Consider the following 26,330-nt stretch of genomic DNA (forward strand, 5'->3'; position numbering starts at 1 on the left):
CAAGGCCATCAGCAAAACCATGCAGCACCACAAGTCGCATTAATGGTAAAAAGTATTTCATTTATTATTTTATTAACAATATTATTAAGAACAATAAAGACAAATTTATTATATATAGCGCTTTTTTAAGTACTCAGAGATGTGTTATACATAAAAAATGTATGCCTTACTTAAAAAATGCACACATTAAGTTGCATTCAATTTAATTAAATTGTATATGGCTCACAAGGAAATTGATTTAAAAATATTTGGCTTTTATGGCTCTCCCAGCCAAAAAGGTTCCCAACCCCTGCTATAGATCGTCACACACTGTCAGATTGTAGATTTAACACAGATTTGATTCGATTAATACATGTTTTACCCTACATCATACTAAAATATTTAAAAATAATTCAAGTTTGGTGTTTTATGTCATATGTGAATGCAAAATAACAAGAAATCGAAGTATTAGAAATAAAAGTAAGTAATAGTTTGAGTTGGTTATACGAAAATAAATATGTAAATTGTCCACTAGGCTATTCTGTTTAAAATAATTATTGTATCTTTATGAACTATGGTCACAGCTTCTTATTTCTCTTTGTTCTGCATTTCGGGGTCTTTTTCTCTCCTCACAGCTGAAGGCAAGTCTCAGGGGAAGGACCAGGCCTCTCCCTCCATCTCTGCATCGATAACGGCCGAGAACCTGGCTTCCTGCTCCGGGCTGAAGTGGTTCTTCCAGTCCCCCACCACACCTTACACACACACACACACACACACACACACACACACACACACACACACACACACACACACACACACACACACACACACACACACACACACACACACACACACACACACACACACACACACACACACACACACACAAGATGTAATGTAATTAAGATGTAAGACGACTAGGGCGTTTAATTTGAAACCGTGAAACAGTTTTGATGCCGTTTACACATTTTGACTCAAACGCACAAATTGTACTTTCTGCAACCTGCTGCCAACTCTCCATCCAGAGTTTTGATAGCAGCTTGTTCATGGTGAAAATACATTTTGATTAAGATTATTTTGTAAATCCGTTCACAATACTGAAGTCAATGGATGACTCTCAATAATAAAAACATAGGATGACTATTACTCAGTGCACTGTTTTTTCAATAGAAAAATATTTCTTTGGGGTCAGATTTGAGTTAATCATAAAAATACGATTAATCATAATTAATCATTTAAAATTGGTTCGCAAGCCCTAAAGATGGCACTTAGTTAAATCTAAGACTCAATAACTTGTAGAAGGTCCTGGTGGCCTCAGAGATTTCTTTACCTTTCCTGAGGAACGGAGACTTGTCAGAGTCCATGAGATCCTGAGGGACCAGCGAGTAGTTGGACATGCAGTTGGTTTTCATGTTTTTAAAGCAACAATGCGCCGCTATCCTCTCAATGGCTTCTTCGCTGAGATTACTGCCCAGGAACGACGACAATCGCCTCAGAGCTCCGCGCAAATCCTGCGACATAGAAGCAGGAGAACCCACATGATCAAGTGTCACGATCCTCCCCCGCCTTGATTCTCTGTCTATCTGTCTCTGTCTCCCTCTAGCCCTCTCTAGCTCCCCCTGTCTGCCTCTGGCTCCCTCTGCCTGTGTCTGCTGTCACTTAATTTCCCTGTCACTGCACACCTGTCCCCAGTCAGTAATCTCACCACCTGTCTCAACCTTCCTCGTCGCTCCCCTTGAATTCAGCCTGGTCCTATTCACTCTGTCGGTGTCGGTTCGTGCTTGTGTCTCTGCCTGCGTTTCGGCATGTGTCGCCTGTTCCACGTCCCTGCCTGTCCCCCTGCCTTGTTGTGAGTCCCTGCTGGTCCTGATCCCCCTTCTGTTCCTTGTTCCCGATTCCTGTGGCTTCCTGTGACTCCCAAAACCGTGTGTCTTGCATTTGGGTTCCTCCTCTTCCAACTTAACAGCCTGCCCGACGCCGGCCCCGGCCTGCACGACGCCGCCGCCGTGCTGTATCCATTTAACTTACCCAATTATTTTACTTATTGTTTCAGGACTTCTCAGTTTATGTAAAATAATTTAATTGAATAAAAACAGACCACCCTGATGTGGTCTGGAACCGCTGGATCCCTGGTTCTCATGAATAGGCTGAGTGTTGAGCTACCTTACCTGGACCATTTCTTCATACGTGATGTAGAGTATTCTGTCTCCCAACTCATTGTGTCTCCAGCTCTTCACGTGCTCCGTCCACTTTCCAAATATCACTGCAGACACCGCAGTTAAACCAAATTATGTCCAAAAAATGCAATTGGTTCTTCTGCTACACTCAACTAGTGGAATAGAATGTGATGTGGTTTGAAGGCTGACCTTCGCCCTCCAGAAACTTGTCCATGAACTCCTGGAAGGTTCCGGGGTCGTCCAGAAAACTGGCCATCTTGTGGAAGTGGAAGGACGACACCATGACATCCTTGGGGTTCCGTGTCACGTAGATCACCTTCAGGACGGGAAACACATGAATAAATGATCTTCCCCAAAGACCACGTTCTTTGGGAAGTTGTGTTTTAATGTCTAGAGCTCAACATTCTATCCGCCCCACCTTGGCTTTGGAGGTGTGGAAGGACCGGGGCAGGAGGTGGTAGGGAAGGTGTGAGACCAGTGCCCGTGGAGACGGCAGGTGCTCCGACACCAGCGCCATCTTGATCGTCCCCAGCCAAGGAGCCCGTTCCCAGTTTGGGATGGTTTGGACTGGGGTCAGATCCCCCCCATTCAGCACCAGCGGGAGGATCTCCTGCATCCAGGTGGTGCCTGAGGAACAGAACACCAAGTAGGAATAAAACACTTAAACTAAACAGGACAAGAAACACTTAAAGTATTTGGATAGATAGATTAGGATAATAGAACTTTGCTGCTCAACCTGGAGTTAAAAGAAAATTCCCAAACTGACTGCCAATCCAATTGAATAGAATACATTTTTAAGTCTTCTCATCGCTTACAAAGATTACATGGCCCTGCTCCACCAGAAAAAAGTTCATACACACATAAACACCGCTCTTTGTGGACGTCTGTGTGTGCGCATGTGTTTCTCTCTCTCAGAAACACTCACGCACTCACACGCACAGACACACACACACACACACACCCTGGCTGGGTGTGTTTATGCATCAACCCTTTGTCAGGTTCCAGCAGCTTGACATTACTCAACCTCAACCCTATGGTCCCAATATGAAATCTCAAATATTTTCAAACAAAATCTATTTGCATTTATTAGTAACCTCCCATTTTTTGTTTGCTTTGGTGTTACGATCACGGCTAGGAGGGACCAAGAGCACGACATAGAGACGGTAGACCGACAGGGGTTAACAATGGAGGTTTATTTGGAGACACAGTGGAGACGACAGGGGGGGTCCAATCGGGTTGGAAGGGGTCTGAGCCAGTGGGACTATCGGGCCAGGTGGAGCAGGACAGGATAGGACTGGTGAGGACTGGAAAAGAGCGATCCAGGTTCCGGGTGGAGGGACGGAGAACCAGGCTGGACGAAGCAGGACAGAAAGACTTGAACGAGGAGAGCAGACAGGCAGGTTCGGACAAGGATGAGCTACTTAGACTGGACTCGGGACTGGACCTGGGACTGGAACTGAACTCGGGACTGGACCTGGGACTGGGACTAGGGCTGGACCTGGGACTGGGACTGGACATGGGACTGGGACTGAACCTGGTACTGAAACGGGAACTGGGAGTGGACCTGGGACCTACTACAAATCTGGCCCAGGTCCAGATATTGTTCCAGGACGGAGGACAGATCTGGGTTCTCTGGGGGTCGACCCAGCCTCAGGGCGGATGAGCAAGGTAGCTTCGGAGAGCGACCAGGGTGCCGGGTTCGGGTGCCGGACCGCTCGGGGGGGGTCGACCTTGCCTCAGGGCAGATGAGCGAGGCAGCTTCAGAGGACCAGGAGGCCGGGTCCAGGAGCCGGACCGCTTGGTCGAGCGCTCGGTGGACCTGGCCTCAGGGCAGGAATGGGCTGGATCTCTCGAGAGGCGGCCGACGACTCTGAGGCTGGGATGGCTGGACCTCGGGTGAGGCGGCAAACGACTCGGAAGCAAGGACAGGCTGGACCTTGGGTTAGGCTGCAGACGACTCGGGGGAAGGGACGGCTGGACCTCAGGTGAGGCAACCGACGACTCTGAGGCAGGGACGGTCTGGACCTCGGGTATAGGCGGCCGAGAAATCGGAGGCAGGGATGGGCTGGACCTCGGGTGAGGCGGCCGATGACTCGGAGGCAGGGACGGGCTGGACCTCAGGTGAGGCGGCGGAGGACCCAGAGGCAGGGATTGGCTGGACCTCGGGTGAGGCGGCCGACGACTCGGAGTCTAGGACGGGCTCGACCTTGGGTGAGGTAGCCGGAGGCTTAGTGCTGGAACCGGCTGGACCTCGGGGGAGGCCGCCGGCAACTCGGAGGCAGGGATGGGCTATACCTCGGGTGAGGCGGCCAGCGGCTCGGGGACCGAAATGGTAGACTCCGGAGTAAGGGGAGGTGGAGACGGGGGCCACATAATTTCCACCGGTTGAAGCAGCTGGCAGAAGTCAAGATCCTCTCCCCAGGAGACTGCGAGTGTCCGAAGGAAAACATGCTCCTCCCCTTCCAACACCTCCTTCGACAAGTCCGGGCAGGACAAAAGCAAGGGGTGCAGCGGAGACATGGGGATGCCGGGCCACAGAGACTGGGGAGCACCAGGCCGCAGAGACTGGAGAGTGCAGGACAGCGGAAACGCGGGCGGGCGAGTATCGGCCTCATTGGCTCAGGCCTGGGGGCTAGGCCAAGGCCCAGCTCCAGGGTTGCAAACCCACATCTGATTGCTGGGAGTGGGTGCCGGGGGACGAGGGGGGAGGTGGGAGCCAAGGTGGAGCGGGAGCCGTTGGAGCTGGTGGAGCCGGTGGAGCTGGGGGGGCCAGCTGGACCTGGAGGCTGCTCCAGGCCGCCGAGTTGGTCATGCTGCCCTAAGAGCAGGCCCTGGTTCCGGAGCGTATGGCGGTACCCCTCTGTGTCGACTGAGTCCATGTTTTTTGGCCAGATAGCCCTGTTACGATCACGGCTAGGAGGGACCCAAATGCACAACACAGAGACGGTAGGCAGACAGGGGTAAATTAAGGAGGTTTATTTGAAGAAACAGTGAAGACGACAGCAGGGGTCCAGTCAGGTTGGAACGGGTCCAAGCCAGGACTATTGGACCAGGTGGAGCAGGACAGGGCAGGACCAGTGAGGACTGGGAAGGAGGGAACCAGGTTCCAGGTGGAGGGAAGAAGAACCGGGCTGGATGAAGCAGGACGAGGAGAGGAGACTAGTACAAGGACGAGTACTTGGATACACAGACTTGGCTCTATGGACTAGGAAGGAGCCAGGAGAGATACAACTCAGGTAGTGATGGACAGAATGTCATCACAAGGGCTCCTCTCCTTTGTGTGTGTGGGGATGGGGGTTTTACCTGTTGCTTGTTGATTACTCTAACGAGCAACAGGCGTACAGCCACACTGATCCTGGACGCAATTACCTGGACCCAGGATGGGAGTGGCTGCTCAAACCACACCACCCCCACACCACATAAGGTTTTGCATCAATGTTGAATAAACGTTAAATTTAATATTGATGTTGCAAGCCGAATCAACGTTGAAATTGCAATGTTGTTTAACATTTTGCCTTTCAACATTGAATAAACTATACATTTCATTTCCTCTTCATTGTACACTGTACACAATTGTTCATTCATTATATTTGAACCTAGTTTGCAATTGGATCAACATATGACAATATTGAATCAGTGATTTACATATTCTATGTTTTCAAGGCATTGTTCAAGTTTTGATATGCAACTTAATCCCTATACTATATATACAAAAATAAAGACCTCTAAATAACTCAGTGGTAAATGTTGAATGTGATCAATTGAGACTCCCTGGAAAAATAGATTATGGCACCTACTTGAATAAATATGAGGGAAAGTCGCTGTTACAATTTATTTTCCATAGATGGAAAGACGTTCTTTCACAGACAGTCAGATTTCAAAACTGTTCCATCTATAATGCAGGTGTGGTGGGTATTGTAGCGGGATGTTCCACATTGTATAAGAGGAAAAAAAGGCACTGTACAAGATGCCAGAATGAAAACACAAAGCACTTTTTCAGAATATACATAGATTATTAATTTCCAGAGAAGGTGCAACTGCTCAGGCAACACAAGTAAAACATGAAACTGTGACAAAACAAACTAAAAGAAGTTCCACTCCAGGCAACTATTAAAACATGGGTAAACATGCAAAGCATGCAAATCCTGATTTTTTTCCCCCTTGTAAATGCCTGAACAAAATGTTTCACTGTTTAACAGCAACACTAAAAAGAGTAAAATATAAATATAAAACTTTGATCTATTATTGGTCCAAAGCTTGGATGGGCAGAGTGCACTTTTTCGCTCTTGGAAGGTGTGTGACAAGTTCAAAAGTAATGATAGACTGACAACCAGCAGATGTAGAGTGCTTTTTCCATACTGCATGTCAAATTAGGACCATATTGGACTAACTGCACATGTATAGTTTTTGAATTAGTCAAGACTGTGGACCAGAAGAAACAATAGTAAGTGATTATATTCACTTCACCTGAATGTAGATGCACAAAGATGATCATGAAGATGAACGATTTGCTGCTCTCTCCTCCAGTTCTTGGAAGTCTACCTGTGTTGGCTGGCTTTATCTGAAACGCTGTCCCATCAGTGGATGTGATCGCAATTTTTATTGAACCTCTTATTTCTATAAGATTTAACTAACCAGGCATCTCATCATGTGTTTTAGTCATATCACTTTTCCATATAAATGATGTTATGCCTTACAAATATTGAATTAACTTACCTTTAAAAGTTGTGGCATAAAATGTAACTATTTTTTTCTTCTTTCTTCTTTTATCCTTTTTTTGCCGCGCTCTGCCGATGTTTTGCCATCTTTCTACCAAGGATTCATAAAATGCCGCAATGTAGTTTTGAGTCATTCGTGAACAATTTGTTCTTTTTGACCAAATCTTTTAAGTGAACGAAATGAACTGAATCCTTCCCCAAAACGTTTGGTTCATTTGAGTATCCGCCTAATATATATTATATAACATCATATATAATAATCTAATATATTTATGTTCTAGAGAGGCTTTGCTGCAGAATTTCAAAGTTAAGGTCTCACATTTGTACCTTGAAATGGCTTCCTTTCTGAAACTGGAGGTGCTGTAGAAATACATGGCTCCATAAATTCTGACAATGACTGATATATTTGTGTTCAGGATAACAGACTACACACTGACCTCAAACCAAGCATTCTCACTCTATCATTTTAGACAATTTACGGATTAAAATTTCCACATTATTACCTTGAATTACTTTAAGTCTGAAACTTGGGGTGCTGCAAAAACACACTGCTCCATACGGTACATGCATACATTTTTACAATGTGAATCCATCATTTGACGACGCAGTTGCGAGTGACGGCTGGTTTGACCGCAGTGCTCTGCCACGGCGTGCCGCCCCCAGGCGCCAACAAACCTACCAGACTTTGGATAGGTGACTGTCAATATCTCGTCGTGGAACTGGTAATCCTGCGCAAACTTCAGACTGTGCGCAGAGTGGGTCTCACTAGGCAGCAGCAGCCCGTGGTGGAGGAAGTACTTGTCGGAGCAAGTCGTCATCTTTCAGGGAGATTCCACACGGAGACCTGAACAGCAGGAAACTAACGTGGAAGCAGAAGATGCCACTCAGACTGGGGAAGATGACGTCCCTGACACGGGACTCCGTGTCTGGTGACGTCATCCGACAGCTGGGTTGATGGGACGTCAGTGAGAATGCAGCACTTTGTTTAAAACTTTTGCCTGAATGGAATCTGTCCCTTGGGGAATTTTTTTTAACAATTGTGTAATGACTGTATTTTTGCTTGTTTACACAAATAGCTAATCAGCCAATCACATGGTAGCAACTCATTGCATTTAGGCATGTAGACATGGTGAGGATGACCTGCTGAAGTTCACACCGAGCATCAGAATGGGGAAGAAAGGGGATTTAAGTGACTTTGAACGTGGCATGGTTGTTGGTGCCAGATGGGCTGGTCTGAGTATTTCAGAAACCGCTGACCTACTGGGATTTTCACACACAACCATCTCTAGGGTTTACAGAGAATGGTCCGAAAAAGAGAAAATATCCAGTGAGCGGCAGTTGTGTGGACGAAAATGCCTTGTTGATGTCGGAGGTCAGAGGAGAAGGGCAGACTGGTTCAAGACAATAGAAAGGCAACAGTCACTCAAATAACCACTCGTTACAACCAAGGTATGCAATATACCATCTCTGAACGCACAACACGTGGAACTTTGAAGCAGATGGGCAACAGCAGCAGAAGAACACACCGGTGCCACTCCTGTCAGCTAAGAACTGGAAACTGAGGCTACAATTGGCACAGGCTCACCAAAAATGGACAATAGAAGATTGGAAAAACGTTGCCTGGTCTGATGAGTCTCGATTTCAGCTGCGACATTTAGATGGTAGGGTCAGAATTTGGCCTAAACAACATGAAAGCATGGAACCATCCTGCCTTGTGTCAAGGGTTCAGGCTGGTGGTGGTAGTGTAATTGTGTGGGGGATATTTTCTTGGCACACTTTAGTACCAATTGAGCATGGTTTAAACACCACAGCATGCCTGAGTATTGTTGCTGACCATGTCCATCCCTTTATGAGCACAGTGTACCCATCTTCTGATGGCTACTTCCAGCAGGATAATGCACCATGTCACAAAGCTCAAATCATCTCAAACTGGTACAAACTGTACTCCAATGGCCTCCAGTCACCAGATCTCAATCCAATAGAGCACCTTTGGGATGTGGTGGAACGGGAGATTGGCATCATGGATGTGCAGCCGACAAATCTGCAGCAACTGCGTGACGCTATCATTTCAATATGGACCAAAATCTCTGAGGAATGTTTCCAACACTTTGTTGAATCTATGCCACCAAGAATTAGGGCAGTTCTGAAGGCAAAAGGGGGTCCAACCAGGTACTAGCCAGGTGTACCTAATAAAGTGGCCGGTGAGTGTATATTGTATACAACAGAAACTGTGTGTGACCTATCTGTCCCGTCCCCTGGCAATCAACAGGTTGGAGACTCAGGAGTGGTGGATGATAGTGTTTATTGCTTAGCTGTAATAATGCAGCACAAAACATGAAAAATGGTCAATCTTTTTTAGGACAAATACAGCCTCCCACAGCAATCAGACTATGCGCAACCCTTAATAATACAGTATGGCTATGTATTTGTAAGTCTATATCTAACATTTGGATATAGCTGGAGCTGTTTACATTTTTTTTCGTGGTTAAAATAAAATCCATAGTCTTTTTTAAGTATATAAAGAAAATAAATCAAATAAAATAAGCAAAAATAATCAAGCAGAAAAATATACATTGGCAATACTACCAAATTAGAAGAAACTACTATCTTCCATTTTATATTATTTATAAGAGACAAAAGCGTTGTACTTCGATGCACTCTGCTGGACAAAATTGGAACTGCATCACCCTATCCCTTATTAAGGAGCCCACTCACTATAATTGCATCACTCAAATAACTACAATATAAGAAAAATTCATAAATCACTAGAAACGTTGGCTTGCAATAATGCGGCACAAAACATGAAGAATGGTCAGTCTTCATGAGGACAAATACAGCCTCCCTACAAAGAGTGCATGGATATTTTTTAGTATTTATAGAGCTTATTGTGCGTAATCACCGGGTGTCATGACATTTCACTGCATATATGTATGAACGCATGTATATGTATGTGACAAATAATCTCTTGAACTTGAACTTGAACTTGAACTTGAATTGCATTAGCCAGCCCAAACTCACATGCCCACATTAGTTTTCAACACTCGGTTATAAAAACACAATACATCCATTATTTTACACCAGACTTGCAACGGAGCCCACGGAACATGTGCTCAATCAAAATCTACAAACTTCATGTGAAGATATGTGCTATTAACAACTTTTATGGCCCATTTATCCAGGATCATTCAATCACGCCACTGAACACAGCAAGTCGACAGTGCGCGTCTGTGGGCATCCCAGAGTTCCATCGCAATATCCACACAAATTAAATTACCCAGTACCACCACAGTGTTGCACTGTCCGTATTTATGCGGGAATCTAACCAACATATTAACACTATTACATACACCCCCCTTAAATTCTGCGAAATTGCGGCAACATAATCTACACACATTCAAAAAACAACAACGGGAAAGATAGGAAAATGAAATCACTTCTGGTGTATCATGAAGATCGTCACTCGTTATGTCAGATTGGAGATTTTCCACAGACTTGGTTAGATTAATACATGTTTTAGCCGAAATCACACTAAAACATTTTAAAATAATTCAAGTTTGGTGTTTGATGTAATGTGTGAATGCAAAAGAACAAGAAATTGAAGTATTAGAAATAAAAGTTTGAGTTGGTCATACAAAAATAAATATGTAAGTTTTGACGCAGTTTACACATTTTGACTCAAACGCACCAATTTTGCTTTCTGCAACCTGCCGCCAACTCTCCATCCAGAGTTTTGAGAGCGGCTTGTGTTGTAAATCCGTTCTCAGTGCAGTGTTTTTTCAATAGAAAAATATTTCTTTGGGGTCAGAGTTGAGTTAATTATAAAATCATGACTAATCATAATTAATCATTTAAACTGGTTCACAAGACCTAAAGATGGCACTTAGTTAAATCTAAGACTAAATAACTTGTAGAAGGTCCTGGTGGCCTCAGAGATTTCTTTACCTTTCCTGAGGAACGGAGACTTGTCAGAGTCCATGAGATCCTGAGGGACCAGCGAGTAGTTGGACATGCAGTTGGTTTTCATGTTTTTTAAGCAACAATGCGCCGCTATCCTCTCAATGGCTTCTTCGCTGAGATTACTGCCCAGGAATGACGAGAATCGCCTCAGAGCTCCACGCAAATCCTGCGACATAGAAGCAGGAGAACCCACATGAACAAGTGTCACGATCCTCCCCTGCCTTGATTCTCTGTCTATCTGTCTCTGTCTCCCTCTATCCCTCTCTAGCTCCCCCTGTCTGCCTCTGGCTCCCTCTGCCTGTGTCTGCTGTCACTTAATTTCCCTGTCACTGCACACCTGTCCCCAGTCAGTAATCTCACCACCTGTCTCAACCTTCCTCGTCGCTCCCCTTGAATTCAGCCTGGTCCTATTCACTCTGTCGGTGTCGGTTCGTGCTTGTGTCTCTGCCTTCGTTTCGGCATGTGTCGGCTTTTCCACGTCGCCTATTCCACGTCCCTCTGTTCCACGTCCCCCTGTGTGTTTGCCCTGGACTCTGGGCTCCTGATTCTCCACCTGCTCCTCTGCTCCTGGCCCCTGAATGAGAATTCCCTGCCTGGTCATGAGTCCTTGCCGGTCCTGATCCCCCTTCCGTTTCCTGTTCCCGATTCCTGTGGCTTCGAATAAACCCCTGTACATCCTCTCAAAACTGTGTGTATTGCATTTGGGTTCCTCCTCTTGACCACCACTTAACAGTACGAAGCAACCAGCCATGAACCCAGCTGACCTTGTTGTTATGGCATTCATGTCATTCCTCACCCGGGGCCAATCTCTAGCCCGCTGGCTAGCTGTAGGCCTGCTGGTCGCCAGCATGGGTTGGACCTTGGGCGAGGCGTCTGACAACTCGGAGGCAGGGACAGGCTGGACCTCGAGTCAGGCAGCCGAAACCTTGGACGCAGGGACAGGCTGGACCTGGGGTGAGGCGGCCGACGACTAGGATGCAGGGACGGGCTACACCTCGGGCGAGGCGGTTGACGACTTGGAGGCAGGGACGAGCTGGACCTCGGATGAGGCAGTCGACAATTCGGAGGCAGAGACTGGCTGGACCTCGGCAGAGGCGGCCGACGACTCGGAGGCAGGGGCGGCAGACCCTGGAGTAAGGGGAGCGGAGACAGGGGGCACGTAATTTCCACCGGTTGAAGGCTAGCAGCTAGCAGAAGTCAGGATCCCCTCCCCAGGAGACTGCGAGTATCTGGAGGAAAGCAGGCTCCTCCCCTTCCAACACCTTCTTCGAGGTCTCCAAAGTCTTCGCAGAAGAAAAGCAAGGGTGTTAGGAGGTGTGCTGAGTGAACCCAGGTGCAGAGAACAAGGCAGAGGCGAGGTGGCAAAAATAGAGGTTTTACTCAAAACAAGTACAAAACTGGGCAAAAACAAATAAGAAGTCTCGGGAGCTTGGGACAAGAGCGTTGTCATGAGGTTAGACAAACTCAAGACTGAGCGCCCGAGGACACAAACGACAGGGTCTAAATAGGGACGACCAAACGAGACACAGGTGAAACATATCATCTAATGAGGCAGGGTAATCAGGAACAGAAATAGGTGAAGCAGAGCAACCTTGAAAAGGCAGTACTGGCGGCATCTAGTGGCTGATGCTGGTAGGACCCGGGCGAACCCTGACAGGACCCCCCCGTCTAGGAACGGCTCCCGACGTTCCTCCAGGGAGTGTCGGGTGGCGACGGCGGAAATCCTGGATCAGAGAGGGGTCCAGGATATCCCGGGCCGGAACCCAGGAGCGCTCCTCCGGCCCGTAACCCTCCCAGGCCACCAGGTATTGCAGGGCCCTGCGCCAAGGTGCTGGTGACCACCGGTCGGAGCCGCGACACGTGGAAGGTGGGGTTTATCCTCATCGACCTGGGGAGCAGAAGACGGTATGCGGCAGGATTGACCCGCCGCACGATCTTGAAGGGCCCAACATACCGTGGCGCGAGCTTGCGTGATTCCACCCGTAATGGAAGGTCCCTGGTGGACAGCCAGACCCTCTGGCCCGGACGGAGCATAGGCGCTGGTCTGCGCCGTCGGTTGGCCTGGATCTGCTGCTGCCGGGATGTCCTCAGCAGGGCCTGACGAGCCCTCTGCCAGGTCCGTCGGCACCGCTGGACGAACCGCTGGGCTGACGGCACTCCCACCTCCGCCTCCTGCTCCTGAAACAGAGGAGGTACGTACCCAAACTGGCACTCAAACGGGGACATGCCAGTGGAAGAGCAGCGCAGAGTGTTGTGAGCGTATTCCGCCCACACTAGATGGTCGCTCCAGGAGGCAGGGTTGGAGGACACGAGGCACCTCAGTGTTGTCTCCAGGTCCTGGTTGACCCGCTCAGTCTGGCCATTGGATTGCAGGTGGAAACCGGAGGACAGGCTGACGGAGGCGCCGAGGAGCTGGTGGAATGCTTTCCAGAACCGGGATGCAAACTGCGGGCCGCGGTCTGACACCACGTCCAGGGGCAGGCCGAACACCCTGAAAACGTGCTGCACCATGAGCTCAGCAGTCTCCAGAGCTGAGGGGAGCTTGGGCAGAGGAATAAAACGGCAAGCCTTGGAGAACCGGTCTACAACGACAAAGATGACAGTGTGGCCCCGAGACGGTGGAAGGCCGGTGATGAAGTCCACTGAGAGGTGTGACCAGGGCCGACTGGGGATGGGAAGGGGATGCAGCAGCCCCATGGGACGTGACCGGGGGTTCTTGTTCTGGGTGCAGATGGTGCAGGCAGCGACGAAGGACCGGACGTCCTGCTCCATGGTAGGCCACCAGAAACGCCTGCGGAGGAACTCGAGGGTCCTGGAGATCCCCGGGTGGCCAGTGAGGCGGGATGAATGCCCCCATTGCAGGACTTGTGATCGGACAGCCTTCGGGACAAACAGGTGACCCGGGGGCCCGTTGCCGGGATCCGCCTCCCTCCTTTGGGCCTGCCGGACCTGCGTCTCGATTCCCCAGCGGACCGGAGCCAAGATGCAGGAGCTCTGGAGAATGGGCTCGGGGAGTTCAACCAGCTCAGGAGGGTCAAACTGTCTGGAGAGAGCATCGGGCTTGAGGTTCTTGGACCCGGGACGATACGACAGGATGAAGTTGAACCGATTGAAGAACAAGGCCCATCGGGCTTGACGGGAGTTGAGGCGTTTGGCCTCCTGAATGTATGTCAGGTTCTTGTGGTCGGTCCAGACGACAAATGGGTGTTGGGCCCCCTCCAGCCAGTGCCGCCACTCCTCCAACGCCAGTTTGACTGCCAGTAGCTCCCGGTTCCCTATGTCATAGTTCCGTTCCGCTGGGGTGAGGCGACGGGAGAAGAAAGAACATGGATGGAGCTTCCTGTCGTGAGTCCTTTGGGACAAAACGGCCCCCACTCCCACATCGGAAGCATCCACCTCCACCACGAAGGGTAGGGTAGGCTCTGGTGTGGCCAGGACAGGGGCAGCGGTGAACCGCATCTTGAGAGCCCTGAACGCCCCCTCAGCCTCCGCAGTCCAGGCGAAGCGGGCTGTGGATGTCCTAGTGAGGGCGGTGAGGGGAGCTGCCACAGTGCTAAAACCCCGAATGAATCGCCTGTAAAAATTGGCAAACCCGAGGAAGCGCTGCACCTGTTTGACCGAGGTGGGTGGTGGCCAGTCCCGGACGGCCTCGGTCTTGGCAGGATCCATCTGGACGTGACCCTCGGTGATGACGAACCCCAGGAACTGAACGGTGGTGGCGTGGAACTCACTCTTCTCCAGCTTCACATAGAGGCCATTGGCGAGCAGGCGGTGAAGGACCTGTCTCACATGCTGTATGTGTTCGGGAAGGGTCCTGGAGAAGATGAGGATGTCATCGATGTAGACGAACACGGAGCGATTGAGAAACTCACGGAGGACGTCGTTTACAAAGGCCTGGAAGACAGCGGGAGCATTGGCCAATCCAAAAGGCATGACCAGGTATTCATAATGGCCGGTAGGTGTGTTGAAGGCGGTCTTCCACTCATCCCCCTCGCGGACGCGGACGAGATTGTATGCGTTTCGAAGATCGAGTTTGGTGAAGATGGTGGCGCCTTGCAGTTGCTCGAAAGATGTGGACATGAGAGGAAGGGGGTAGCGATTCTTGACCGTGATCTTGTTCAGACCACGGTAATCAATGCAGGGACGCAGGCCGCCATCCTTCTTACCCACGAAGAAAAACCCTGCGCCCGCCGGGGAGGTAGAAGGGCGGATGAAACCTGAGGTGAGCGCCCCCCGGATGTACTCCTCCATGGCTGTAGTCTCAGGGGCAGAGAGAGAGAAGAGACGTCCTCGAGGAGGGCAGGTGCCAGGCAGAAGGTCGATGGCGCAGTCATAGGACCGATGGGGAGGAAGCGTGGTGGCCCGTCTCTTGCTGAAGACCTCCCTCAGATCGGCATACTCGTGGGGCACTCGTGAAAACTCGGGATGGATGGGACCTTGAATACGGACTGGAGCCAGGACACGGACAGGAACTCCGGAGTGGGCAGGGGCTTGGGAAGGGGCCCGAGCTTGGACACGGACTGGAGACTCGAGAGGGTGAGAAGACGGACTAGAACGAAGACAGGTGGTGTGGCAGGCAGGGCCCCATTCGGTGAGACACCCGGAGGCCCAGTCCAGATGTGGGTTGTGACGGGCTAGCCATGGGTAGCCCAGGACCAGTGGAAACTCAGGGGAGTGGATGAGGTGGAGCTGGATTACCTCTGAATGTTTTCCCTCCAGTGACAGCCAAAGGGGGGCGGTCCGATGGCACACGCTACCGGACCCCAGTGGTCTTCCATCCAGGGCTGTCACCGTGAGAGGATGCTCTAGAGGTGCCAGAGGGAGCTTTAGGGCCTTTGCTAGCCCTACATCCAGGAAGCTTCCTGCAGCGCCGGAATCCACCATAGCTTGGAGGGAGTGATGTTGATCTCCCCAGGCGAGGGAGGCAGCCAGCAGGACCCTGGTCGCCTCGAGCTCGGGAGAGAAGGTTGGCCTCGTCGCAGTTCTCCCTACCCTGGACGAGAGTTGGCTTTTCCCGAGAGCTCAGGGCAGGAAGAACGGAAATGCCCCGGGATCCCACAGTACAGGCAGCAGCGCTCTCTCATCCGCCGGTCACGTTCGGACCGAGAGAGCCGTGTGCTGCCTACTTGCATCGGCTCCTCCCTTGATGCTGGAGGCGAGCTCGGGATAGCCAGGAGATGCTCGGGAGGCCTCGTCCCCAGAGCCGCTCTGCGCGCTGGTGTTGGTGAAGCGGGGAAATCGCGTTCCCTTTGTCTTTCCCGGAGGCGGTTGTCCACCCGAATCGCTGCATCGATGAGCGTGTCCAGGTCCTCCTGCGCCTCCCAGGATGCCAGCTCGTCCTTGACCCCCTCATTGAGGCCCCCCTGGAAGGCCGCGATGAGTGCCTCGCTGTTCCATCCAGACGCCACGGCGAGGGTGCGGAATGCGATGGCGTAGTCCGCCACGCTCTGTCCCCCCTGGCGGAGCCGGAGTAGCCGTGTCGACGCCTCCCTCCCACTGACTGAGTGGTCGAACACTCGGCGCATCTCCCCGGCAAAAGCCTGGTAGCTGGAGCAGGCCGGGGTTTGCCGATTCCAGATGGCTGTGGCCCAGGAGAGTGCTTTGCCGGTGAGTAGCGTGACCACGTATGCCACCTGTGAGCGCTGGGTGGGGAACTGTGACGGCTGGAGCTCGAAAGCCAGGGAGCATTGTGTCAGAAAGCCACGACAGCCCCCTGGGTTACCGTCGTACCTCTCTGGCGCCGGCAGTCGTGGTTCGCGGTGCTCTGGAGGACGCGGGTCCATGGGAGGCAGCGCTGGCGCAGGGCCCATAGGTGGAGCCGGTGCCTGGCTCTGTTGGACGGCCTGGGCGAGCGACTGCAGGTTTTCCAGGACCTGTTGGAGAACCCGCTCGTGTCGGCCAATCGCAGCCCCCTGGTGCGTCAAGGCCACCCGCAGGCTTTCCACCTCTGGAGGCTGGCTCTCTGCTGGGTCCATGTTGTGGCTCAGTCTTGCTGTTAGGAGGTGTGCTGAGTGAACCCAGGTGCAGAGAACAAGGCAGAGGCGAGGTGGCAAAAATAGAGGTTTTACTCAAAACAAGTACAAAACTGGGCAAAAACAAATAAGAAGTCTCGGGAGCTTGGAACAAGAGCGTTGTCATGAGGTTAGACAAACTCAAGACTGAGCGCCCGAGGACACAAACGACAGGGTCTAAATAGGGACGACCAAACGAGACACAGGTGAAACATATCATCTAATGAGGCAGGGTAATCAGGAACAGAAATAGGTGAAGCAGAGCAACCTTGAAAAGGCAGTACTGGCGGCATCTAGTGGCTGATGCTGGTAGGACCCGGGCGAACCCTGACAAAGGGGGGCAGCGGAGACATGGGGGTGCCCGGCTGTGGAGACTGGGGAGCTGAGCACGCTTGACCTGGAGGCTGCTCACGGCTGCCAAGTTGGTCATGCTGCCCTAAGAGCAGGCCCTGGTCCCGGAGCGTACGGCCGGACCCCTCTGTGTCGGCTGGGATTGCACTGTTACAATCAAGGCTAGCAGGGACGCAAATGCATGACACAGAGACAGTAGGCAGACAGTGGTAAATGAAGGAGGTTTATTTGGAGACACAGTGAAGATGACAGGAGGGGTCCAGTCGGGTTGGAACGGGTCGAGCCGGCAGGACTATTGGACCAAGTGGAGCAGGACAGGGCAGGACCAGTGAGGACTGGGAAGGAGGGATCCAGGTTCCAGTGGTGGGACGGAGAACTGGGCTGTATGACGCTGGAGGGAAATACTTGAACAAGGAAAGGAGACAGGCAGGTTAGGACAAGGATGAGATACTTGGTTACACAGACTCTATGGACTAGGAAGGAGCCAGGAGAGATACAACTCACGTAAGTTAGCTGACGATCTGGCGATGAGTGACTGGGGAGCTGGAGAATAAATACAACAGATGGTGATGATAGGTCTCAGGTGTGTGTGGAATTAGTCAGAGGGAGGAGCCGCAGATCAGGCAAGAGCGCCCTCTAGTGGTGTTGGGATGCCGAGGGCTTGACATTGGGATCTATTCACCACCCCTATTTGTTCCAGACATCTATTTTGCTGCTTTGAATACAACTAAAAATAAAGATGCAGCCTGCCACTGTGGTCAAATTAGCCGTCACCTGCAACTCCTTGGTCAAATCAGCTGCCCATAGAACTGGAGGTCACACTTATTATATATTGCGACTTGTCTAGGACGTCCGGGAGAGAACCGAGCCGGATGGATTCTCTGTCGAATGTAACTTGGGCGGGTTCTTTTATGCTTGCCCACGGACAATGTTGACCATTTGGTTCCCCTACATAGGTCACAGGTCACATTTCTCTCTCCCGGGACCCCTGGTGATGTGCTCTCTCTCTCGGGACCCCTGGCACCGTCTCTTAGTAATTATCTTATACGATGGGGCTGTCTTCTATAAAACTTTGATCTATTATTGGTCCAAAGCTTGGATGGGCAGAGTGCACTTTTTCTCTCTTGGAAGGTGTGTGACAAGTTCAAAAGTAATGATAGACTGACAACCAGCAGATGTAGAGTGCTTTTTCCATACTGCATGTCAAATTAGGACCATATTTGACTATCTGCACATGTATAGTTTTTGAATTAGTCAAGACTGTGGACAAGAAGAAACAATAGTAAGTGATTTTATTCACTTCACCTGAATGTAGATGCACAAAGATGATCATGAAGATGAAAGATTTGCTGCTCTCTCCTCCAGTTCTTGGAAGTCTACCTGTGTTGGCTGGCTTTATCTGAAACGCTGTCCCATCAGTGGATGTGATCGCAATTTTTATTGAACCTCTTATTTCTATAAGATTTAACTAACCAGGCATCTCATCATGTGTTTTAGTCATATCAGTTTTCTATATAAATGATGTTATGCCTTACAAATATTGAATTAACTTACCTTTAAAAGTTGTGGCATAAAATGTAACTCTCTTTTCTTCTTTCTTCTTTTTCCCATGTTTTGCCGCGCTCTGCCAATGTCTCGCCATCTTTCTACCAAGGATTCATAAAATGCCGCAATGTAGTTTTGGGTCGTTCGTGAACAATTCGTTCTTTTTAACCAAATCTTTTAAGTGAACGAAATGAACTGAATCCTCCCCCAAAACGATTGGTTCATTTGAGTTCATTGGTTCAGCCAAAAGCTACTGCTAGAAGTCGTTCCCGAACAAATCAGAGAACGAACCTATAGAACTGGGGTGAAATAGTTCAGAACTGTTTCCTGCAGTTCTTTTAGTTCCTTAGATTTGTTAATCGATATCCCCTTTAGTTGTTCAGACATTACACATGCACGATCCCGCCTACACTTCGCAACATTTATATTCAGGTCACGTAAAATGTTTGTCAGTTTAAATTGTTCATTCAAATATTTTTATTTCATATTTTTATTTTAGATTATATTTAAATTTTGTATTGATTCAAAACGGGAGGCAAGATTTAATTGTCAAATACAGGGCAATTCCGTATTTTAGGGGACAGTGGCAACCTTATTTTTCCCTTTGATTGATAGAATATGTAGAATAAATCGTCACCGATGATAGAAGATATCTTTTTTTATTCACTTTGAACTAAACTTTTGAAGTAGTCTTATGATCAAAATATAATAAAATGCCAATAAAATAATAATAATAATCCTAATAATTATTTAAAATGCAGAGCATTGTTGCATTATGTTTATTAAATAAACAGATCTTGTTCTTGTTCTGCTAGAAACTCTGCCCAGATAAGTTTCTTCTGAAGCATGTGATACACTTATTAGTCTTGGTGGAGTTTCTTGTGATGCATCTGCATCACACTTATTAATCATAAATAGTTTCTCAGAAGTCGATGTCACTTCTCGAATCGACTAATAGATTAGTCAACTAATTACGCCCATTCCTCGTAAAAACACATTTATCCATAACTCCTAAAGGAGACGCATATATTCTTATATTATATAACATATATTCGCATATTTGTGGCTCAGGAGGTAGTGTGAGTTGTCTAGTCAATCGGAAGATTGCCGGTTTGATCCCCTCCTGGTAGCGTGCTGATGTACACTTGAGCGAGACACTTAACCCACTAACCCAGGGGTCAGGAACCTATGGCTCCTCCCGGGTCTCTGCTCAGGCGCCACTTGTGGGAGTCTTTGCTCACAGGTAAGGGTTTAGGGAGGGAGACGGAGTCTTTCTGGCTGTGGTGCGCGAAAATGTAGAGATCAGTGCTGGTTTACGTCCAATCTCCTGTAGTCATTCAAAGCGTGTTTTAGAGAATTTCATGCGCTCTATTCTTTTTTAATTCATCACTTATCCACACGAGTGTGCAGTGGACAAAGCCGACCTGACATGCATCCCCGGGGTCTGCATCAGAGACTTTGATATGGAAGTTGCTGACCTGAAGGCTTCAGACATGTGGGTAAGTAGTTCAGGTCACTGAATGGAGAGTTGGAAAGACTTGCACGACAGCGAGCAGAGCTGGCAAGTGAACAGAAGTGGACAGAAATGGAAAAAACTTCAATATGTATGTGACAAATAATCTCTTGAACTTGAACCTGAAGAGCAGCTGATTCTTAAACCTTGGAACAAGCTTTCCGTCACATACCACACAATGCAGCGTGTGAGTATTGCCGTATTGACTATGTTTGGCTCTACATACGCATGTGAGCAGTCTTTCTGGCATCTGAGAAACATTAAGAGCAACCTACGCTCACGTTGAACTGATGGAAGCCTCAACGCCTGCATTAAGCTTAACCTCACTACGTATGAACCAGGCTACAAGGCCATCAGCAAAACCATGCAGCACCACAAGTCGCATTAATGGTAAAAAGTATTTCATTTATTATTTTATTAACAATATTATTAAGAACAATAAAGACAAATTTATTATATATAGCGCTTTTTTAAGTACTCAGAGATGTGTTATACATTAAAAATGTATGCCTTACTTAAAAAATGCACACATTAAGTTGCATTCAATTTAATTAAATTGTATATGGCTCACAAGGAAATTGATTTAAAAATATTTGGCTTTTATGGCTCTCCCAGCCAAAAAGGTTCCCAACCCCTGCTATAGATCGTCACACACTGTCAGATTGTAGATTTAACACAGATTTGATTCGATTAATACATGTTTTACCCTACATCATACTAAAATATTTAAAAATAATTCAAGTTTGGTGTTTTATGTTATATGTGAATGCAAAATAACAAGAAATCGAAGTATTAGAAATAAAAGTAAGTAATAGTTTGAGTTGGTTATACGAAAATAAATATGTAAATTGTCCACTAGGCTATTCTGTTTAAAATAATTATTGTATCTTTATGAACTATGGTCACAGCTTCTTATTTCTCTTTGTTCTGCATTTCGGGGTCTTTTTCTCTCCTCACAGCTGAAGGCAAGTCTCAGGGGAAGGACCAGGCCTCTCCCTCCATCTCTGCATCGATAACGGCCGAGAACCTGGCTTCCTGCTCCGGGCTGAAGTGGTTCTTCCAGTCCCCCACCACACCTTACACACACACACACACACACACACACACACACACACACACACACACACACACACACACACACACACACACACACACACACACACACACACACACACACACACACACACACACACAAGATGTAATGTAATTAAGATGTAAGACGACTAGGGCGTTTAATTTGAAACCGTAAAACAGTTTTGATGCCGTTTACACATTTTGACTCAAATGCACAAATTGTACTTTCTGCAACCTGCTGCCAACTCTCCATCCAGAGTTTTGATAGCAGCTTGTTCATGGTGAAAATACATTTTGATTAAGATTATTTTGTAAATCCGTTCACAATACTGAAGTCAATGGATGACTCTCAATAATAAAAACATAGGATGACTATTACTCAGTGCACTGTTTTTTCAATAGAAAAATATTTCTTTGGGGTCAGATTTGAGTTAATCATAAAATTACGATTAATCATAATTAATCATTTAAAATTGGTTCGCAAGCCCTAAAGATGGCACTTAGTTAAATCTAAGACTCAATAACTTGTAGAAGGTCCTGGTGGCCTCAGAGATTTCTTTACCTTTCCTGAGGAACGGAGACTTGTCAGAGTCCATGAGATCCTGAGGGACCAGCGAGTAGTTGGACATGCAGTTGGTTTTCATGTTTTTAAAGCAACAATGCGCCGCTATCCTCTCAATGGCTTCTTCGCTGAGATTACTGCCCAGGAACGACGACAATCGCCTCAGAGCTCCGCGCAAATCCTGCGACATAGAAGCAGGAGAACCCACATGATCAAGTGTCACGATCCTCCCCCGCCTTGATTCTCTGTCTATCTGTCTCTGTCTCCCTCTAGCCCTCTCTAGCTCCCCCTGTCTGCCTCTGGCTCCCTCTGCCTGTGTCTGCTGTCACTTAATTTCCCTGTCACTGCACACCTGTCCCCAGTCAGTAATCTCACCACCTGTCTCAACCTTCCTCGTCGCTCCCCTTGAATTCAGCCTGGTCCTATTCACTCTGTCGGTGTCGGTTCGTGCTTGTGTCTCTGCCTGCGTTTCGGCATGTGTCGCCCGTTCCACGTCCCTGCCTGTCCCCCTGCCTGGTTGTGAGTCCCTGCTGGTCCTGATCCCCCTTCTGTTCCTTGTTCCCGATTCCTGTGGCTTCCTGTGACTCCCAAAACCGTGTGTCTTGCATTTGGGTTCCTCCTCTTCCAACTTAACAGCCTGCCCGACGCCGGCCCCGGCCTGCACGACGCCGCCGCCGTGCTGTATCCATTTAACTTACCCAATTATTTTACTTATTGTTTCAGGACTTCTCAGTTTATGTAAAATAATTTAATTGAATAAAAACAGACCACCCTGATGTGGTCTGGAACCGCTGGATCCCTGGTTCTCATGAATAGGCTGAGTGTTGAGCTACCTTACCTGGACCATTTCTTCATACGTGATGTAGAGTATTCTGTCTCCCAACTCATTGTGTCTCCAGCTCTTCACGTGCTCCGTCCACTTTCCAAACATCACTGCAGACACCGCAGTTAAACCAAATTATGTCCAAAAAATGCAATTGGTTCTTCTGCTACACTCAACTAGTGGAATAGAATGTGATGTGGTTTTAAGGCTGACCTTCGCCCTCCAGAAATTTGTCCATGAACTCCTGGAAGGTTCCGGGGTCGTCCAGAAAACTGGCCATCTTGTGGAAGTGGAAGGACGACACCATGACATCCTTGGGGTTCCGTGTCACGTAGATCACCTTCAGGACGGGAAACACATGAATAAATGGTCTTCCCCAAAGACGACGCTCTTTGGGAAGTTGTGTTTTAATGTTGAGAGCTCAACCTTCTATCCGCCCCACCTTGGCTTTGGAGGTGTGGAAGGACCGGGGCAGGAGGTGGAAGGGAAGGTGCGAGACCAGTGCCCGTGGAGACGGCAGGCGCTCCGACACCAGCGACATCCTGGTCTCCTCCAGCCAAGGAACCCGGTCCCAGTTTGGGATGGTTTGGACTGGGGTCAGATCCCCCCCATTCAGCACCAGCGGGAGGATCTCCTGCATCCAGGTGGTGCCTGAGGAACAGAACACCAAGTAGGAAAAAAACACTGAAATTAAACAGGACAACAGACACTAAAAAAAATGGAAAGATTTGGATTATAGAACTTTACTGCTGAATCTGGAGTAGATAGAAAACTCCCAAACTGACTCCAGATGAAAATAAAAAGGATACATTTTGTATTCTTACCGCCTACAATGATTACATGGCCCGGCCCCACTCGAAAACAATTTCCTTTTACCCTCGTAAACACTGCTGTTTGTGGATCTCTCTCTCTCTCTCTCTCTCTCTCTCTCTCTCTCTCTCTCTCTCTCTCTCTCTCTCTCTCTCTCTCTCTCTCTCTCTCTCTCTCTCTCTCTCTCTCTCTCTCTCTCTCTCTCTCTCTCTCTCTCTCTCTCTCTCTCTCTCTCTCTCTCTCTCTCTCTCTCTCTCTCTCTCTCTCTCTGAGGAGTCGGATGTGTGAGAGCTGAAAGTGTGGGTCATTTGTTTGTTCCACAAACTTTAAGCAGTTTACTGTTTTTTTTCTGTCTTTCTGTTGTTTATCCAAGTTGTAGTAGTTTGTGTGTGTGTGTGTGTGTGTGTGTGTGTGTGTTTTAGTGTAACTTTAGTTTTAGTTTATTGTTTAGTTTTGTTGTCCGGCATGAGTGTGGAGCGGGTCCTGGAGGCTGTGGCCTGGGAGGGTCGGGCCTCACAACTTGTGCTTTATGCTGCTAGAATGAGCAGGGAGGTGGTGGTTTTGAGAAGCAGAAGCGCTTCGTGGCGCAACTGGTCCAGAGTGGCGTCACAGTGGACGGCCTGTTTGTGCAGGTGTCTCCGCTGACACTGCCCTCCACTGGAGTCCCCCCGTTCATCCCCAACGAGGAGCTGGAGCGAGAGCAGCCCGTTGTAAGCCCGTTGAAAACCATCTCACTGGGGTGTGAAAAGGAGGAGCTGCGGCATGTGCAGTCCCTGCGGAGGCAGGTCCTCATGCTGCTCAGCTCCCCTGAGCAGGCGCTGGATGTCAGGTTCAGGGTCAAGCACGGAGGGGTACTACATGGTTTATTTCCAACTCTGGAAACATGACGTGCTTCAAGTGTGGGGACGTAGGACACAAGAAGGCCGGGTTCCCGCAAGGGAAGCATGCTGCCGGGGCGCCAGCTACTGGGCAGCGTTCCGTCCAGCGCTTCGGCGGCGGGGAGGAGAGACCCTCTTGTAGTCCGGAGGCCGGCTTGGGCTGGTGCCGCTCCTCAGGCTGAGAGTGCGGCTGGGAGCATGAATGGTCCCCCCACACCAACTGGGGATGCGCCTCCCTCGCTATCCGCGGACCCCCCCCCCCACTGCTCCGGGCATGGGGGTGCCACTCGCTGCAGGGGGCGAGGGGGAGATTGTGGAGATAAAGGAGGTTGGAACGCTGGCCGCTGAGAGCCAGATCAGGACATAGAGGGTGATAGTAAAAGTGATTCTGATTGCTTGTCCATGGCAGAAGTAGACAGTAGTTCCAAATGATAACTTTTACTCTCTGGGATCACTTCTTTTCTGGATGAGATGTTTGGGCAGTCTGTTAAATTGAAGGACTTCTTTCCAGACTGGAGTAGAGGAGCTGGATGAAAAGAAAAGATACAGGCTGAAGAAACATGTCACTGCGTTAAGGAAGACCCTGACACAGGGTGCCAAGGGGGAAAGTACTTAATGTTTTAAAATAAGTAATTAGGTCTGTTGTCACGGTGATGTCTCTGTTATGGGTTTTCCATTTGTCTGTTCTACTGTTTTTCCTTTTCCTCTTCCTTATGGAGCACTCTAATTTTGGGTCCTTAGATTTTAAAGGTAGCAGGGATAGACAGAAGAGGGCTTTAGTTTTTGAGACGTCACTACAAAAAAAGTTGGATATTCTGTTCTTCCAGGAGATGCACAGCGATGGAGATAACCAGGTGATTGTTGTAGCCCAGCCGACCAGCCCTCCTCAGCAGCAGCCAGCCAGCCAGCTCAGTACTGGGGTGTAGAGGAGCCTTTGTGCTGCCTGAAGCATGAACGCTGCGATCCGGCCTCGATGTCAATAAGGCCCTGTCCTCCCTCCTGCACCGGAAGGTACAGTACAGGAGCCCAATGCTGTCCTGACCAGAAGAAATAGACGGTGGTGCTCTGGATCTGCTCTATCAGGCGGGGTTAGGACCCTCAATTTATGCCACAGGGTTGAGACCACCAGGTTGTTGGACGTCACTGATAGGTGTTCAAGGCCCAGCGCGAGGTCGGCCCTACACCAGGAACATGGATCTTGGAGGAGCCACTGAGCCACTGTGCTGCAGAGACTGGTGGAGTAGGTAAGAGCGACCCTGACCGGACCAATGACAGCGGTGGCTGAGAACTGTACCATATCTGACCGCTGGGATGATGAAAATGAGTACATGTTTCCCTCTCTGACGGCCTCGCCTGCTGTGGAGGGGTGGACAGAGGAGACGGGGCAACTCCTGCCCTTCACAGCTCCACAGCTGGGCCGCTTTGAGACACTGGGGAAGAGAGCAGTCTACCACGCCTGCACCAAGTGCTACACCTGCACTCTCTCAGAGGGGTGAGGGCCTCCAGATGGACCGACTCCTTTGGCCTGGACTCTTCCCCCATAGGCAGCTGGAGCTCCATATACAAGCATTGTTTGCCGTTGCCAAATTGTCTATTTGGAAGACGAGGAGAAAGCGGATCGAGGAGCAGGGCTCTCTGAACCAGGTTCTCATGCTCGCCTTGCTGGCAGCTCCTCTTCGGGTGGAGTTTGCATTCTATACCCTCACCAGCAGACTGGAGGCTTTCAAGTCCACCAGGGGGATCGGAGAGGTCCTATGTTCCATGCAAGACAATGTCCCACTGCTGCAATTGTGATTATGATCATTAAATAATAAAACATTTATTTATTTATTTATTTTTGTCGTTTACCTTTTCATACATTTAATTTTTGTATTTGGTTTATTTTATATATATTTATTTTTACAGTTTATTCCTTTTCATATTCTCTATTTA

General features: G+C 48.9%; 2 protein-coding genes across 2 annotated transcripts in view; both read right to left on the reverse strand.

The window, feature by feature from the left end:
* Nucleotides 1-439: 439 nt before the first annotated feature.
* Nucleotides 440-11,507, reverse strand: LOC307233507 (3-beta-hydroxysteroid sulfotransferase-like; the record flags this gene model as incomplete). The annotated part of the gene is made up of 9 exons (XM_080004843.1): nt 440-731; nt 1,310-1,490; nt 2,148-2,242; nt 2,346-2,472; nt 2,575-2,783; nt 7,554-7,692; nt 7,739-7,800; nt 10,817-10,997; nt 11,247-11,507. The coding sequence occupies 9 exons, from the start codon at nt 11,505-11,507 to the stop codon at nt 628-630; spliced, it is 1,359 nt and encodes a 452-aa protein (XP_079860969.1). The 3' UTR covers nt 440-627.
* A 9,139-nt stretch (nt 11,508-20,646) lies between these two features.
* The window catches only part of LOC307234483 (sulfotransferase 2B1-like), a 7,282-nt gene continuing 1,598 nt past the window's right edge, over nt 20,647-26,330 (reverse strand). Inside the window, exons 2-6 of the mRNA XM_080006217.1 lie at nt 23,153-23,361; nt 22,924-23,050; nt 22,726-22,820; nt 21,888-22,068; nt 20,647-21,327 (exon numbers count right to left, since the gene is read on the reverse strand). Coding sequence (XP_079862343.1) covers nt 21,224-21,327; nt 21,888-22,068; nt 22,726-22,820; nt 22,924-23,050; nt 23,153-23,361 — 716 coding nt within the window. The 3' untranslated portion in view covers nt 20,647-21,223. The remainder of the gene's footprint in view (nt 21,328-21,887; nt 22,069-22,725; nt 22,821-22,923; nt 23,051-23,152; nt 23,362-26,330) is intronic.

The sequence above is a fragment of the Zeus faber genome, assembly GCF_960531495.2.
Source record: "Zeus faber genome assembly, chromosome: 8".
NCBI classification, from domain to species: Eukaryota; Metazoa; Chordata; class Actinopteri; order Zeiformes; family Zeidae; genus Zeus; species Zeus faber.